At 42.1% G+C, this 12,606-nt stretch overlaps 1 protein-coding gene across 3 annotated transcripts in view; it reads left to right on the top strand.

Annotated features, from left to right (window-relative positions):
- Window positions 1-12,606, top strand: part of pcnx1 (pecanex 1) — a 32,814-nt gene that overhangs the window by 12,922 nt on the left and 7,286 nt on the right. For all 3 annotated transcript variants that reach the window (XM_058057054.2, XM_058057053.2, XM_058057055.2), the window contains 19 exons: window positions 266-419; window positions 490-522; window positions 763-934; window positions 1,250-1,360; window positions 2,489-2,580; window positions 2,671-2,780; window positions 2,860-2,965; window positions 3,038-3,130; window positions 3,213-3,363; window positions 4,746-4,887; window positions 4,976-5,153; window positions 7,328-7,436; window positions 7,891-8,020; window positions 8,110-8,168; window positions 8,247-8,462; window positions 9,159-9,412; window positions 11,132-11,362; window positions 11,431-11,531; window positions 11,611-11,761. In XM_058057054.2, coding sequence (XP_057913037.2) covers window positions 266-419; window positions 490-522; window positions 763-934; window positions 1,250-1,360; window positions 2,489-2,580; window positions 2,671-2,780; window positions 2,860-2,965; window positions 3,038-3,130; window positions 3,213-3,363; window positions 4,746-4,887; window positions 4,976-5,153; window positions 7,328-7,436; window positions 7,891-8,020; window positions 8,110-8,168; window positions 8,247-8,462; window positions 9,159-9,412; window positions 11,132-11,362; window positions 11,431-11,531; window positions 11,611-11,761 — 2,593 coding nt within the window. The remainder of the gene's footprint in view (window positions 1-265; window positions 420-489; window positions 523-762; window positions 935-1,249; window positions 1,361-2,488; window positions 2,581-2,670; window positions 2,781-2,859; window positions 2,966-3,037; window positions 3,131-3,212; window positions 3,364-4,745; window positions 4,888-4,975; window positions 5,154-7,327; window positions 7,437-7,890; window positions 8,021-8,109; window positions 8,169-8,246; window positions 8,463-9,158; window positions 9,413-11,131; window positions 11,363-11,430; window positions 11,532-11,610; window positions 11,762-12,606) is intronic.

Here is a 12,606-nt window from a genome sequence, read left to right as displayed (position 1 = left end):
GTTTGGATAGCTTTTTCCTACAAGCTACAAGTTTACCGACCCCTGATTAAGAAGGTGGTAAACATAGTCTCACTAGTGTAAATACGAAATGGTACTTTATCAGGGTGGGGTGAGGATGGAGTGAAGGAGTATATAGGGGGGATTAGGGATTAGGAAATACCGTGTCAGTTTTGTCTATGCCCTGTTGTCTTTTTGTAAATAAGCTTCCCGCCTTAATAATGGCATTCTTGGTTCTATTGCTGATGTTTGTCCGTTGTGTTTCCAGGAACCGTGAGGTTGTGGAGAACGTGCTGGCTGTGGTGCTGGCGGTGCTAGTGGCTTTTTTGGGCTCGGTGCTGCTAGTCCACCACTTCTTTGCAGACATCTGGGTCTTCCAGTTCTGCCTGGTCATCGCAAGTTGCCAGTATTCTTTACTGAAGGTGGACTCTACCCACAATTTATTCCCAAGAAGAACGTTTCATTGACTTGTTCTTCTTTTTGGATTGGCAGAGCGTCCAACCAGACTCCTCCTCCCCTCGACATGTAAGTCTACTTTTAGTGCACACACATCTTTGTCGCTTTCTACCTCACAATACTGCCTTTTGCATCCTACTATGGCTCCATGTTGGGTTATTCTGCAGGCTTGGACCTTATTTAGAAGCATATCTTTCATTCATTGGTCCAGTATGCCTGTGGAATAGTGTGTGTGTGTGTACAGATAGGCATAACGTTGCATCAGAATTCTGTCTTTTCAACGTCTCTTCTGTGTATCTATCTGTGCAGGGCCACAACCGCATCATCGCCTACAGCCGCCCCGTCTACTTCTGCCTGTGCTGCGCTCTCATCTGGCTCTTCCACTACAGCAGCCTGAGGACCGCCTCGTCCCGCTTCACGCTCTACGGCGTGGCGCTGACCGGCTCACTCGTCCTCTCATCCGCCAGGGACCTCGTCATAGGTGATTCTCATCTCATTCCTGTGATATTATAACTCAATAAAGTTAAATTATTACGGGAATAAAGTCAGAATGCTGATTTATTGCCATACACTGAGTGAAAGGTGGCTGCCAGGTGGCCCAGCAGTGTGGCTGGTATTGCAGGCAAAATGGGTCCCACTAAAAATGTCTTGCCCAAGGGCATAGATGGAGGAAATGGATATGGAACCACCAAGCTTCTGGCATCTGGACCACCTGCTCTGGCATTTAGAATGATGTTGTTTTTTTCTGCTTTTTATTGTGTCAGTCAAGATGGTGTTTGCTTGTGTGTATGTGCAGTCTTCACGCTGTGTTTCCCCATCGTCTTCTTCGTGGGCCTGCTGCCACAGGTCAACACTTTCGTCATGTATCTCTTTGAGCAGCTGGACATCCACGTCTTTGGGGGCAACGGTGAGTCACATACGCATTTCAGGCTGCTTCTCCACTTACTTCATGTTCTGGCCAGGCACTGACGGCTATACATTAATTCCTCCTTTATGGCGCTTCATTGCTTCCACACCCCGCCACAATAACTTTGACTAATTAAGTATGATTAATTAATTAATTCACGTTATGGCATAGAAAACCTGTTTACAGCCTTCTAAGTCTGCTTTGTAACATGATTAGAGTCCTGTTGGTATGAAATAACACTCCTATAATCACCTTTACACTCCTATTACCCAATATAGTAGACATAAGAGTGTTTACAGCCTTCTAAATACACTTTTTAACATGATTAGAGCTCTCTTGACATGAAACAACAGCCCTACAATCACCTTAGCACTTTTATTACCCAATATAGTAGACATACAAGAGAAAATAAGACATAGAAAACCTGTTTACAGCCTTCTAAATATGCTTTTTAACATGATTAGAGCCCTCTAGACATGAAACAGCCCTATAATCACCTTATCACTTTTATTATCCAATATGGTAGACATAATAAGAGAAAATAAGACACAGAAAACCTTTTTGCAGCCTTCTAAATATACTTTTACCACGATTAGAGCCCTGTTGACATTAAAATAACACCCCTATAATCACCTTAACACTCCTATTACCCAATGTAGTGGACTTTATTTGAGAAAATAAGACACAAGACGTAGAAAACCTGTTTGCAGCCTTCTAAATATGCTTTGTAACATGATTAGAGCCCTCTAGACATGAAATAACACCCCTATAGTCACCTTAACACTCCTATTAGCCAATATAGCAGACATCATAAGCGAAAATAAGACATAGAAAACCTGTTTACCACCTTCTAAATTTGCTTTATTAAATGATTAGAGCCCTCTAGACATGAAATAACACCCCTATAGTCACCTTTACACTCCTATCACTCCACCTTTACGCCAATATAGCAGACAGCATAAGACATAGAAAACCTGTTTGCAGCCTTCTAAATACACTTTCTAACATGATTAGAGCCCTCTAGACATATTATAACACCCCTATAGTCACTTTTACAGTGAAAGGTGTACGGTGCGGGCATCATATATAGTGACATTGCCGTGTCGATGTGTGCATCCTGTCTGGCAGCCTCCACCAGCCTCCTGTCGGCGCTGTACGGCTTCCTTCGCAGCGTGGTCACCGTGGCGCTGCTCTACGCCTTCTGCTACGGCGCCCTGAAGGTGAGCTCACACACACACACACACACACACACACACGCGGCGGCATGGCGGATGCTGATCATGACCAGCACTACGTTTGTCACGTGTCAGGAGACCTGGGAGCCTCATCACATCCCAGTGCTCTTCTCCGTCTTCTGCGGCCTCCTGGTGGCCGTGTCCTACCACCTTAGCCGGCAGAGCAGCGACCCCTCTGTCCTCATGTGAGCGCTCACGTAAGCCAACAAAGGCGAAGGACTGGGACACGCCCCCTTCAGTGCTTCTGTTTGTTTTTCCTCGTAGATCGCTGATCCAGTCAAAGATTTTGCCCAACTTGAGAGACAGCAACCCCGAAGACCCTCTAGCAGAGGTGCAGGACCCCCTTCCCGAGAAGCTGAGGGCCTCAGTGGTGAGTGAAGACGCACGTGCACGCTCGCGGCTCGGATGAAAGCGCTCAGTGCAACATCTGTGTCCATCTCAGAACGAGCGTCTGCAGTCGGACCTGATCGTCTGCGTGCTCATCGCCGTGCTCTACTTCGCCATCCACGTCAGCACCGTCTTCATCGCTCTGCAGGTGCACACACGCCGGGCGCGAGCTAGCACGCCAAACGCACCAAACACAGACAGACTAATTTCTGCGTCCCCCCCCCACACAGCCCTTCCTGAGCTACGTGCTGTACGCCTTGCTGGCCGCCGTGGGGCTTCTCGCCCACTACCTGCTGCCTCAGGTCCGCAAGCAGCTGCCCTGGCACTGCTTCTCACACCCGCTACTCAAAACCAAGGAGTACTATCAGTTTGAGGTCAGGGGTGAGTACGCAAGATACTACACATGAGCTACTACACGCCATCCACAGCCGCCACGCTTTTCTATTCTAAACATCATTTCACTAAACAGCAGAATCATGTAGAAATCAGAAGATTATTTATTTCATTTTAGTAGCATCGAGGTGAAATATTAAAGGTAGAAAAAGGATTGTAATATTACAAGACAGAGACAAAACCCTCAAAAGTTGTCATTTTGGGAAGTTAACTTGCAACTTCTAATATCTAGACAATAAAGTCAAAATATTACGGAAATAAAGTCATAATTATGAGAAAATAAGACATGGAAAACTTGTTTACCACCTTCTAAATATGCTTTGTAACATGATTAGAGCCCTCTAGACATGAAATAACACCCCTATAGTCACCTTTACATTCCTATTAGCCAATATAGCAGACATCATAACCGAAAATAAGACATAGAAAACCTGTTTACCACCTTCTAAATATACTTTGTAACATGATTAGAGCCCTCTAGACATGAAATAACACCCCTATAGCCACATTTACACTCCTATTAGCCAACATAGCAGACATCATAAGCGAAAATAAGACATAGAAAACCTGTTTGCCACCTTCTAAATATGCTTTGTAACATGATTAGAGCCCTCTAGACATGAAATAACACCCCTATAGTCACCTTTACATTCCTATTAGCCAATATAGCAGACAACATAAGAGAAAATAAGACATAGAAAACCTATTACGACAATAAAGTCAATATATTATGGGAATAAAGTCATAATTATGAGAAGAACATTTACTACAAATAGTTGAAAAATCCTGACAAAAACAACAGCGAAAATGGAGAAATGCAGCTGTCATTTTATGAATATAAAGTCCAAATATTAATAGGAAAATGTACAAGAATAATGTTGTAATGTTATGAGGACAAATAATATCATTATCGTCGCATAGAGATGAAATACTAAGGGGAAAAATATATATGTAATATTGAGGCCACCAGCTGGTGTGGGCTTCATAATGCGGTTTTGGTCGTGGTGGTGGAACACTGGACCAGCTCTACACTCTAATGAGGCTACTGGAGGGTACATGGGGGTTTGGCCAACTGGTCTACACGTGCTTTGTGGACCGTGTCCTGTGGGGGGTGCTCCAGGAGTATGGGATGGGTGATGTGTGAAATATGACATGTAACCGTATGAATAACAAACACATTGGATTCAAAAAGAAACAAACAAACCACTAATCGTTCCTTACACGAAGACAAAGAGATAAAAATTGATCAAATATTCAAATTGGTAAGAATATATCCACCATGAGTCATGACTGGCCACAATAAGGTTTCAAATGAAAGAAGATGCAGCCAAAGCAGACAAGTGTTATGAGGACATGTGGTTTCCTTGCAGGGGCGGCACACGTGATGTGGTTCGAGAAGCTTCACGTGTGGCTGCTCTTCATGGAGAGGAACGTCCTCTACCCGCTCGTCATCCTCAACGAACTGAGCGGCAGCGCCAGAGAGCTGGCCGACCCCAAGAGACTGGACACGGAGTGAGAGCGTGCTTTCTTTCCCGCCATAACGTGCCTTTGTCTCACCTTTTGTTTTTGTCTCCCCCGTCCGTCTCGTTCTTTCACTCAGGGTGGGAGCTCTGATGATCACGGTGGCGGGCCTGAAGTTGCTGCGCTCGTGCTACAGCAGCCCCACCTATCAGTACATGACCATCCTTTTCACCGTGCTCTTCTTCACCTTCGACTACCGGCATCTGTCAGAGACGCTGCTGCTTGACCTCTTCCTCATGTCCATCGTCTTCAGCAAGGCCAGTAGACACGTCCTACACAACAACAACAAGCGTAGGGGCGTCACCGTCCCTTATTGCAGTGATGCCCAAAACACATTCTGAAAAATTAAACAATGCAACTTTATTTCTGAAAATAGGAAATAGAAAACCTTCTAAATACACTTTTTAACATGATCAGAGCCCTCTAGACATGAAATAACACCCCTATAGTCACCTTTACACTCTTATTAGCCAATATAATAGACATCATAATCGAAAATAAGACATGGGAAACATGTTTACCACCTTCTAAATCCACTTTTTAACATGATAGAGCCCTCTCGACATGAAATAACACCCCTATAGTCACCTTTACACTCTTATTCGCCAATATAATAGACATCATTATAGAAAATAAGACATAGGAAACCTGTTTATCACCTTCTAAATACACTTTTTTAACATGATTAGAGCCCTCTAGACATGAAATAGCACCCCTATAGTCACCTTTACACTCCTATTAGCCAATATAGTAAACATCATAAAAGAAAATAAGACATAGAAAACCTGTTTACCACCTTCTGAATACACTTTTTAACATGATTAGAGCCCTCTAGACATGAAATAACACCCCTATAGTCACCTTTACACTCTTATTTGCCAATATAATAGACATCATCATAAAAAATTAGATGTAGAAAACCTGTTTACCACCTTCTAAATACACTTTTTAACATGATTAGAGCCCTCTAGACATGAAATAACACCCCTATAGTCACCTTTACACTCTTATTCGCCAATATTATAGACATCATCATAAAAAATTAGATGTAGAAAACCTGTTTACCACCTTCTAAATACACTTTTTAACATGATTAGAGCCCTCTAGACATGAAATAACACCCCTATAGTCACCTTTACACTCTTATTTGCCAATATAATAGACATCATCATTAAAAATTAGATGTAGAAAACCTGTTTACCACCTTCTAAATACACTTTTTAACATGATTAGAGCCCTCTAGACATGAAATAACACCCCTATAGTCACCTTTACACTCTTATTCGCCAATATAATAGACATCATTATAGAATATAAGACATAGGAAACCTGTTTATCACCTTCTGAATACACTCTTTAACATGATTAGAGCCCTCTAGACATGAAATAACACCCCTATAGTCACCTTTACACTCTTAGCCAATATAATAGACATCATCATAGAAAATAAGACATAGAAAACCTGTTTACCACCTTCTAAATACACTTTTTAACATGTTTAGAGCCCTCTAGACATGAAATAACACCCCTATAGTCACCTTTACACTCTTATTCGCCAATATTATAGACATCATCATAAAAAATTAGATGTAGAAAACCTGTTTACCACCTTCTAAATACACTTTTTAACATGATTAGAGCCCTCTAGACATGAAATAACACCCCTATAGTCACCTTTACACTCTTATTTGCCAATATAATAGACATCATCATTAAAAATTAGATGTAGAAAACCTGTTTACCACCTTCTAAATACACTTTTTAACATGATTAGAGCCCTCTAGACATGAAATAACACCCCTATAGTCACCTTTACACTCTTATTCGCCAATATAATAGACATCATTATAGAATATAAGACATAGGAAACCTGTTTATCACCTTCTGAATACACTCTTTAACATGATTAGAGCCCTCTAGACATGAAATAACACCCCTATAGTCACCTTTACACTCTTAGCCAATATAATAGACATCATCATAGAAAATAAGACATAGAAAACCTGTTTACCACCTTCTAAATACACTTTTTAACATGTTTAGAGCCCTCTAGACAGGAAATGACCCTATCAGCAAATATAGTAGACATAGTAAGTAGTACCAGTATGGTAGACAGAATACGAGTAAATAAGCCATATCAGATGTAAGTAAATGTCCTGCTAGAGCAGTGTCACAGTCAATGTGTTCCCTCGGGAACCTTAGTGAGTGTGTTTAGTGCCGGTGTCGCTGAAAACTGACACCATTGACAATTACCGTGCTTCTTCCGCCTATTTGTATTTGACCTGATTTTGTTAATTTTTATTTTGTAAAGTAGTTATTGTAGAATAAGTAGTTTGCTGAAGTATGCATATTTTTTTGTACCCATGAAGTGACCTATAAGTGCATCATGATGGGTTGTTTTATGTTTCTTGTTGTGCTGTGTTGTTGACAGCTGTGGGAGCTGTTCTACAAGCTGCACTTTGTCTACACCTACATCGCACCCTGGCAGATCACATGGGGCTCCGCCTTCCACGCCTTCGCTCAGCCTTTCGCCGTGCCTCGTAACCTTTTCCGTGCCGTCTCTTTATGGCGCCGCTTGCTCCTCATAAAAGTGCACATGATGTGCAGCACTCTGCTGTAAATGTTTCCTTTGCTCACTTGTTGGCTTTTATGGGATGGAGGCGGTGGTTGGTCATGTGGTAAAATGCTGCTGTCATGTTTTGGTGTGAAAGTTTGATGTCGTTAGACAAATGATCAGTGACAAGATCGAAAAAGATAAAAAAGAACATTGATGAGAAGAAAGTTGAAATTCTTGCATGGAAAAAAGCATCTGTAATGCATGAATTAGTTGCCTCTTTTTATCGGTTTGTATACCTTTAGAATCCACAGAAAAGAGGATTGTCTCACATAAAGATTATAATGATAGCCAACGTTTCCTTTTAATAGCAGCGCCACCATGTGGTGTGTTTGTTGTTGTGAGTTTTCCCCTTTGACCCTTGACCTCACCGCCGGCAGACTCGGCCATGCTCTTTGTCCAAGCTCTGGTGTCAGCCATCTTGTCCACCCCACTTAACCCCTTCCTGGGCAGCGCCATATTCATCACATCCTACGTGCGACCTGTGAAGTTCTGGGAGCGAGACTACAAGTAGGAAGCAATCCTGCCAAATGTTGAGATGCTCCCATCACCATGCTCACATGTCCACATTCCACCCCCCCCCCCCCCCCCCCCAACAGAACCAAAAGGGTGGATCACTCCAACACCCGTCTGGCCTCACAGCTGGACAGGAATCCAGGTGATCAAGCTTCCCTTCTGCTGAAAGCACCGACAGCTTTCCTTTTCCTTGTCTCACCTGCTTCATCTTCTCCCCCAGGCTCTGATGACAACAACCTCAACTCCATCTTCTATGAGCATCTGACGCGCTCGCTGCAGCACAGCTTGTGCGGAGACCTGCTCCTGGGCCGCTGGGGCAACTTCAGCACGGGCGACTGCTTCATCCTGGCCTCCGACTACCTCAACGCCTTGGTGCACCTGGTGGAGATCGGCAACGGCCTGGTGACCTTCCAGCTGCGAGGCTTGGAGTTCAGAGGTGAGGTCGAAAGTCACATCGGCCCTCCCTTTTGGCTGGAGCTCAGTGTTTCCGCTCTCACAGGCACCCTGTCTCAAAAATGTTTACCACCTTATAATGCTCTTTTTAACATGATTAGAGTCCTCTAGACATGAAATAACACCCCTATAGTCACTTTTACGTTCCTATTAGTCAATATAGTGGACATCATTAGAGAAAATAAGACATGGAAATTGTGATTACCACCACCTTAATGCACTTTTTTACATGATTAGAGCCCTCTAGACACGAAATAACACCCCTATAGTCACCTTTACATTCCTATTAGTCAATATAGTGGACATCATTAGAGAAAACAAGACATGGAAAACGTGTTTACCACCTTCAAAATATATTTTTTAAACATGCTTAGAGCCCTCTAGACATGAAATAACACCCCTATAGTCACCTTTACACTCCGATTAGTCAATATAGTAGACATCATAAGAGAAAACAAGACATAGGAAACGTGTTTACCACCTTCTAAATACATTTTAAAACATGATTAGAGCCCTCTAGACATGAAATAACACCCCTATAGTCACCTTTACATTCCTATTAGTAAATATAGTAGACATCATTAGAGAAAATAAGACATGAAAAATGTGATTACCACCACCTTAATGCACTTTTTTACATGATTACATGACGTTGTCCGACCCCCAAACAACCAAACAGGCACCTACTGCCAGCAGCGGGAGGTGGAGGCCATCACGGAGGGCGTGGAGGAGGACGAGGGCTGTTGCTGCTGCGAGCCGGGTCACCTTCCGCACCTCCTGTCCTTCAACGCCGCCTTTGGCCAACGCTGGCTGGCATGGGAGGTGCTGGTCACCAAGTACGTGCTGGAGGGCTACAGCATCACCGACAACAGCGCCGCCTCCATGCTCCAGGTGTTCGACCTGCGTCGCATTCTCACCACCTACTACGTCAAGGTCAGTGGGCCACATAGTCTGGTATCGGTGATATGATCCCACACTGATAATATTTAGTGCAAATTCACTTCATTTGTCTGCTGAATGTGAAATATCACAGCATAATTAATACAAGACATTTGTAAGAACATATGAATTTGAGATAATTCATAATTCATTTGACTAACAATAAAAAAAAATGTATAATTGTATATACCAGGGGTCTCAAATTCAATTTAAAAAAAACCTAAAACACATTTATTAAAAACTGGAAAAAAAATCTTCAATGCTTTTGCTTCTGCTATACCCTACAAAATATTTGATAAAATATTCCACTGTTCCCAAATATATTAATTTTTATTTTTCTATACACAAAATAAGATTTAAAAAAATAAACAAATTAAGAATAAAGACAATAAATCAATCAATCAGTAATAAATAAGTAAAATTATAATAAAACAGCAAATAAGAAAAACGTAAGAAACCACATACAGTTGGTCGAGAAATTATTTTTTCCAGATTCAAATGTACAGTATTAACAGTTATTTAACCTTTAACATGAACATTAATAAAACTTAATAATTTGACCCAATTAGCAAGTTAGCATCGTACTCACTTCCGTCTGGGAGCAGCATCGTAACTTTAACAACATGTTTGATGAGATGCTTTTATCTTGACGTGTATTTTCCGTTTTTATTCCAAATCATTTCCTCATTTCATTTATTTGTACCCAGCGTCATAAGCCTTTAGCTTCATTGCTAATCCAAAGCAAAACAGGGGCAGGGTAACAGGGTAGGGTAACGGTATGCGCGGGGGCAAAATCATGTTAATTGTGTTTCCGGTGTGCACACAGCTTTAAGCTGTCATTTCAACATTAAACTTTGGTATCAAGGTGGGGGCCTCAAACTAGCCGCGAGTTTGAGACCCCTGGTATATACTATAAACGATAACAAAGGAAATCTGTGAAATAATCAAAGCATGAAAATAAATTAAATCAATTAATACTATTTTTCAAACAACAAAAACAGCTGTCATTTTCCGAGAATGACATCAAAATATTGAGAGATTATTTTTTGAGAGTAATTTTATGAGGACAAATATGATCATGGCAACATAGAGTTGGAATATGACATGGAAAACTTTCTGACGACCATCTAAACAGTTTTAACATGTTTAGAGCCCTCTAGACATGAAATAACACCCCTATAGTCACCTTTACTCTCCTATCAGTCCATATAGTAGGCATCATAAGAGAATATAAGACATAGAAAACCTGTTTACCACCTTCTATATACGCTTTTTAACTTGATTAGAGCCCTCTAGACATGAAATAACACCCCTATAGTCACCTTTATACTCATATTAGCCAACATAATAGAAATCATAAAGAGGAAATAAAACATAGAAAACCTGCTTACCGCCTTCTAAATACATTTTTAACATGGTTAGAGCCCTCTCGACATGAAATAACACCCCTATAGTCACCTTTACTCTCCTATCAGTCCATATAGTAGGCATCATAAGAGAATATAAGACATAGAAAACCTGTTTACCACCTTCTAAATACATTTTTAACATGATTAGAGCACTCTAGACATGAAATTTGGAAAATAGCCGTCATTTTCCGAGAATGACTTCCCAGAATTTATTAGAGTTATTTTATGAGGACAAATATGATCATGGCAACATAGGAATTGGAATATTGAAAATGTGTGAAATGTGTGTTCTCCTGGTGGTCAGGGCATCATCTACTACGTGATGGTCTCACCCAAGCTGGAGGAGTGGCTGTCCAACGACACCATGAAGGAGGGCCTGCAAGCGTGCGGCGAGAGGAACTACGTGGACCTGGATGCAACTTTTAACCCCAACATCGACGAGGACTACGACCATCGGCTGGCCGGCATCTCCAGGGACAGCTTCTGCGGAGTCTACCTGGGCTGGATCCAGTACTGCAACTCTCGCAGGGCTGAGGTTCTGTCACAGTGTGAGTCGGGTGGAGCACCAGGATGAGCGTGACGGAGTGTCTTGTGTCTTTGTAGCCGCTGGACAGCGAGAGGGACTCGCCTGTGGTGCTGCTCTGCTTCGGGTTGTGTGTGCTGGGCAGGAGAGCTCTGGGAACGGCAGCTCATCACATGTCCAGGTTCCTCAAACCGTTCTTCTCCACACACAACGTGTACATGTGTGTACGTGTGGTGCTGACCCATCCTTGTCTGCACCAGCAACCTGGAGTCCTTCCTCTACGGGCTTCACGCTTTGTTCAAAGGAGATTTCCGCATCTCTTCGGCACGAGATGAGTGGATCTTTGCTGACATGGAGCTGCTGAGGAAGGTTGTGGTGCCTGGCATCCGAATGTCCCTCAAACTCCACCAGGTGAGAAGCTTGGATGCCGAGCATCTCAAACACAATATTTCCACTGGTATACTTCGGCAAGTACACTGTATACATGCTCTACGTCCTTCCTGAATTTGCGGCAACTTTGGCCCAAAGCCATGATAGGTGACCTTGACCTTGCCGCAGGACAATCCAAACCTTTTTTAGTCGTAGTGAAACATGAAAAGATGCCAATATAGTAGACATCAAACTTTCTGACGACCTTCTAAATAAAGTTTTAACATGATTAGAGCCCTCTAGGCATGACATAACACCCCTACAGTCACCTTTACACTTTTATTTGCTAATATAGTAGACATCATAAGACATGGAAAACCTTCTGACGACATTCTAAATAAAGTTTTAACATGATTAGAGCCCTCTAGGCATGACATAACACCCCTACAGTCACCTTTACACTTTTGTTAGCCAATATAGTAGACATCATAAGACATGGAAAACCTTCTGACGACATTCTAAATAAAGTTGTAACATGATTAGAGCCCTGTGGGTATGACATAACACCCCTACAGTCACCTTTACACTTTTATTTGCTAATATAGTAGACATCATAAGACATGGAAAACCTTCTGACGACATTCTAAATAAAGTTTTAACTTGATTAGAGCCCTCTAGGCATGACATAACACCCCTACAGTCACCTTTACACTTCTGTTAGCCAATATAGTAGACGTCATAAGACATGGAAAACCTTCTGACGACATTCTAAATAAAGTTTTAACATGATTAGAGCCCTGTGGGCATGACATAACACCCCTACAGTCACCTTTACACTTTTATTTGCTAATATAGTAGACATCATAAGACATGGAAAACCTTCTGAC

This window comes from Doryrhamphus excisus, linkage group LG19 (assembly GCF_037039965.1).
Source record: "Doryrhamphus excisus strain RoL-2023G ecotype Guam linkage group LG19, RoL_Dexc_Guam_v1.1, whole genome shotgun sequence".
NCBI classification, from domain to species: domain Eukaryota; kingdom Metazoa; phylum Chordata; class Actinopteri; order Syngnathiformes; family Syngnathidae; genus Doryrhamphus; species Doryrhamphus excisus.
The sequence above is the reverse complement of the archived record's forward strand: the minus strand, read 5'-3'. Positions and strand labels throughout refer to the sequence as shown.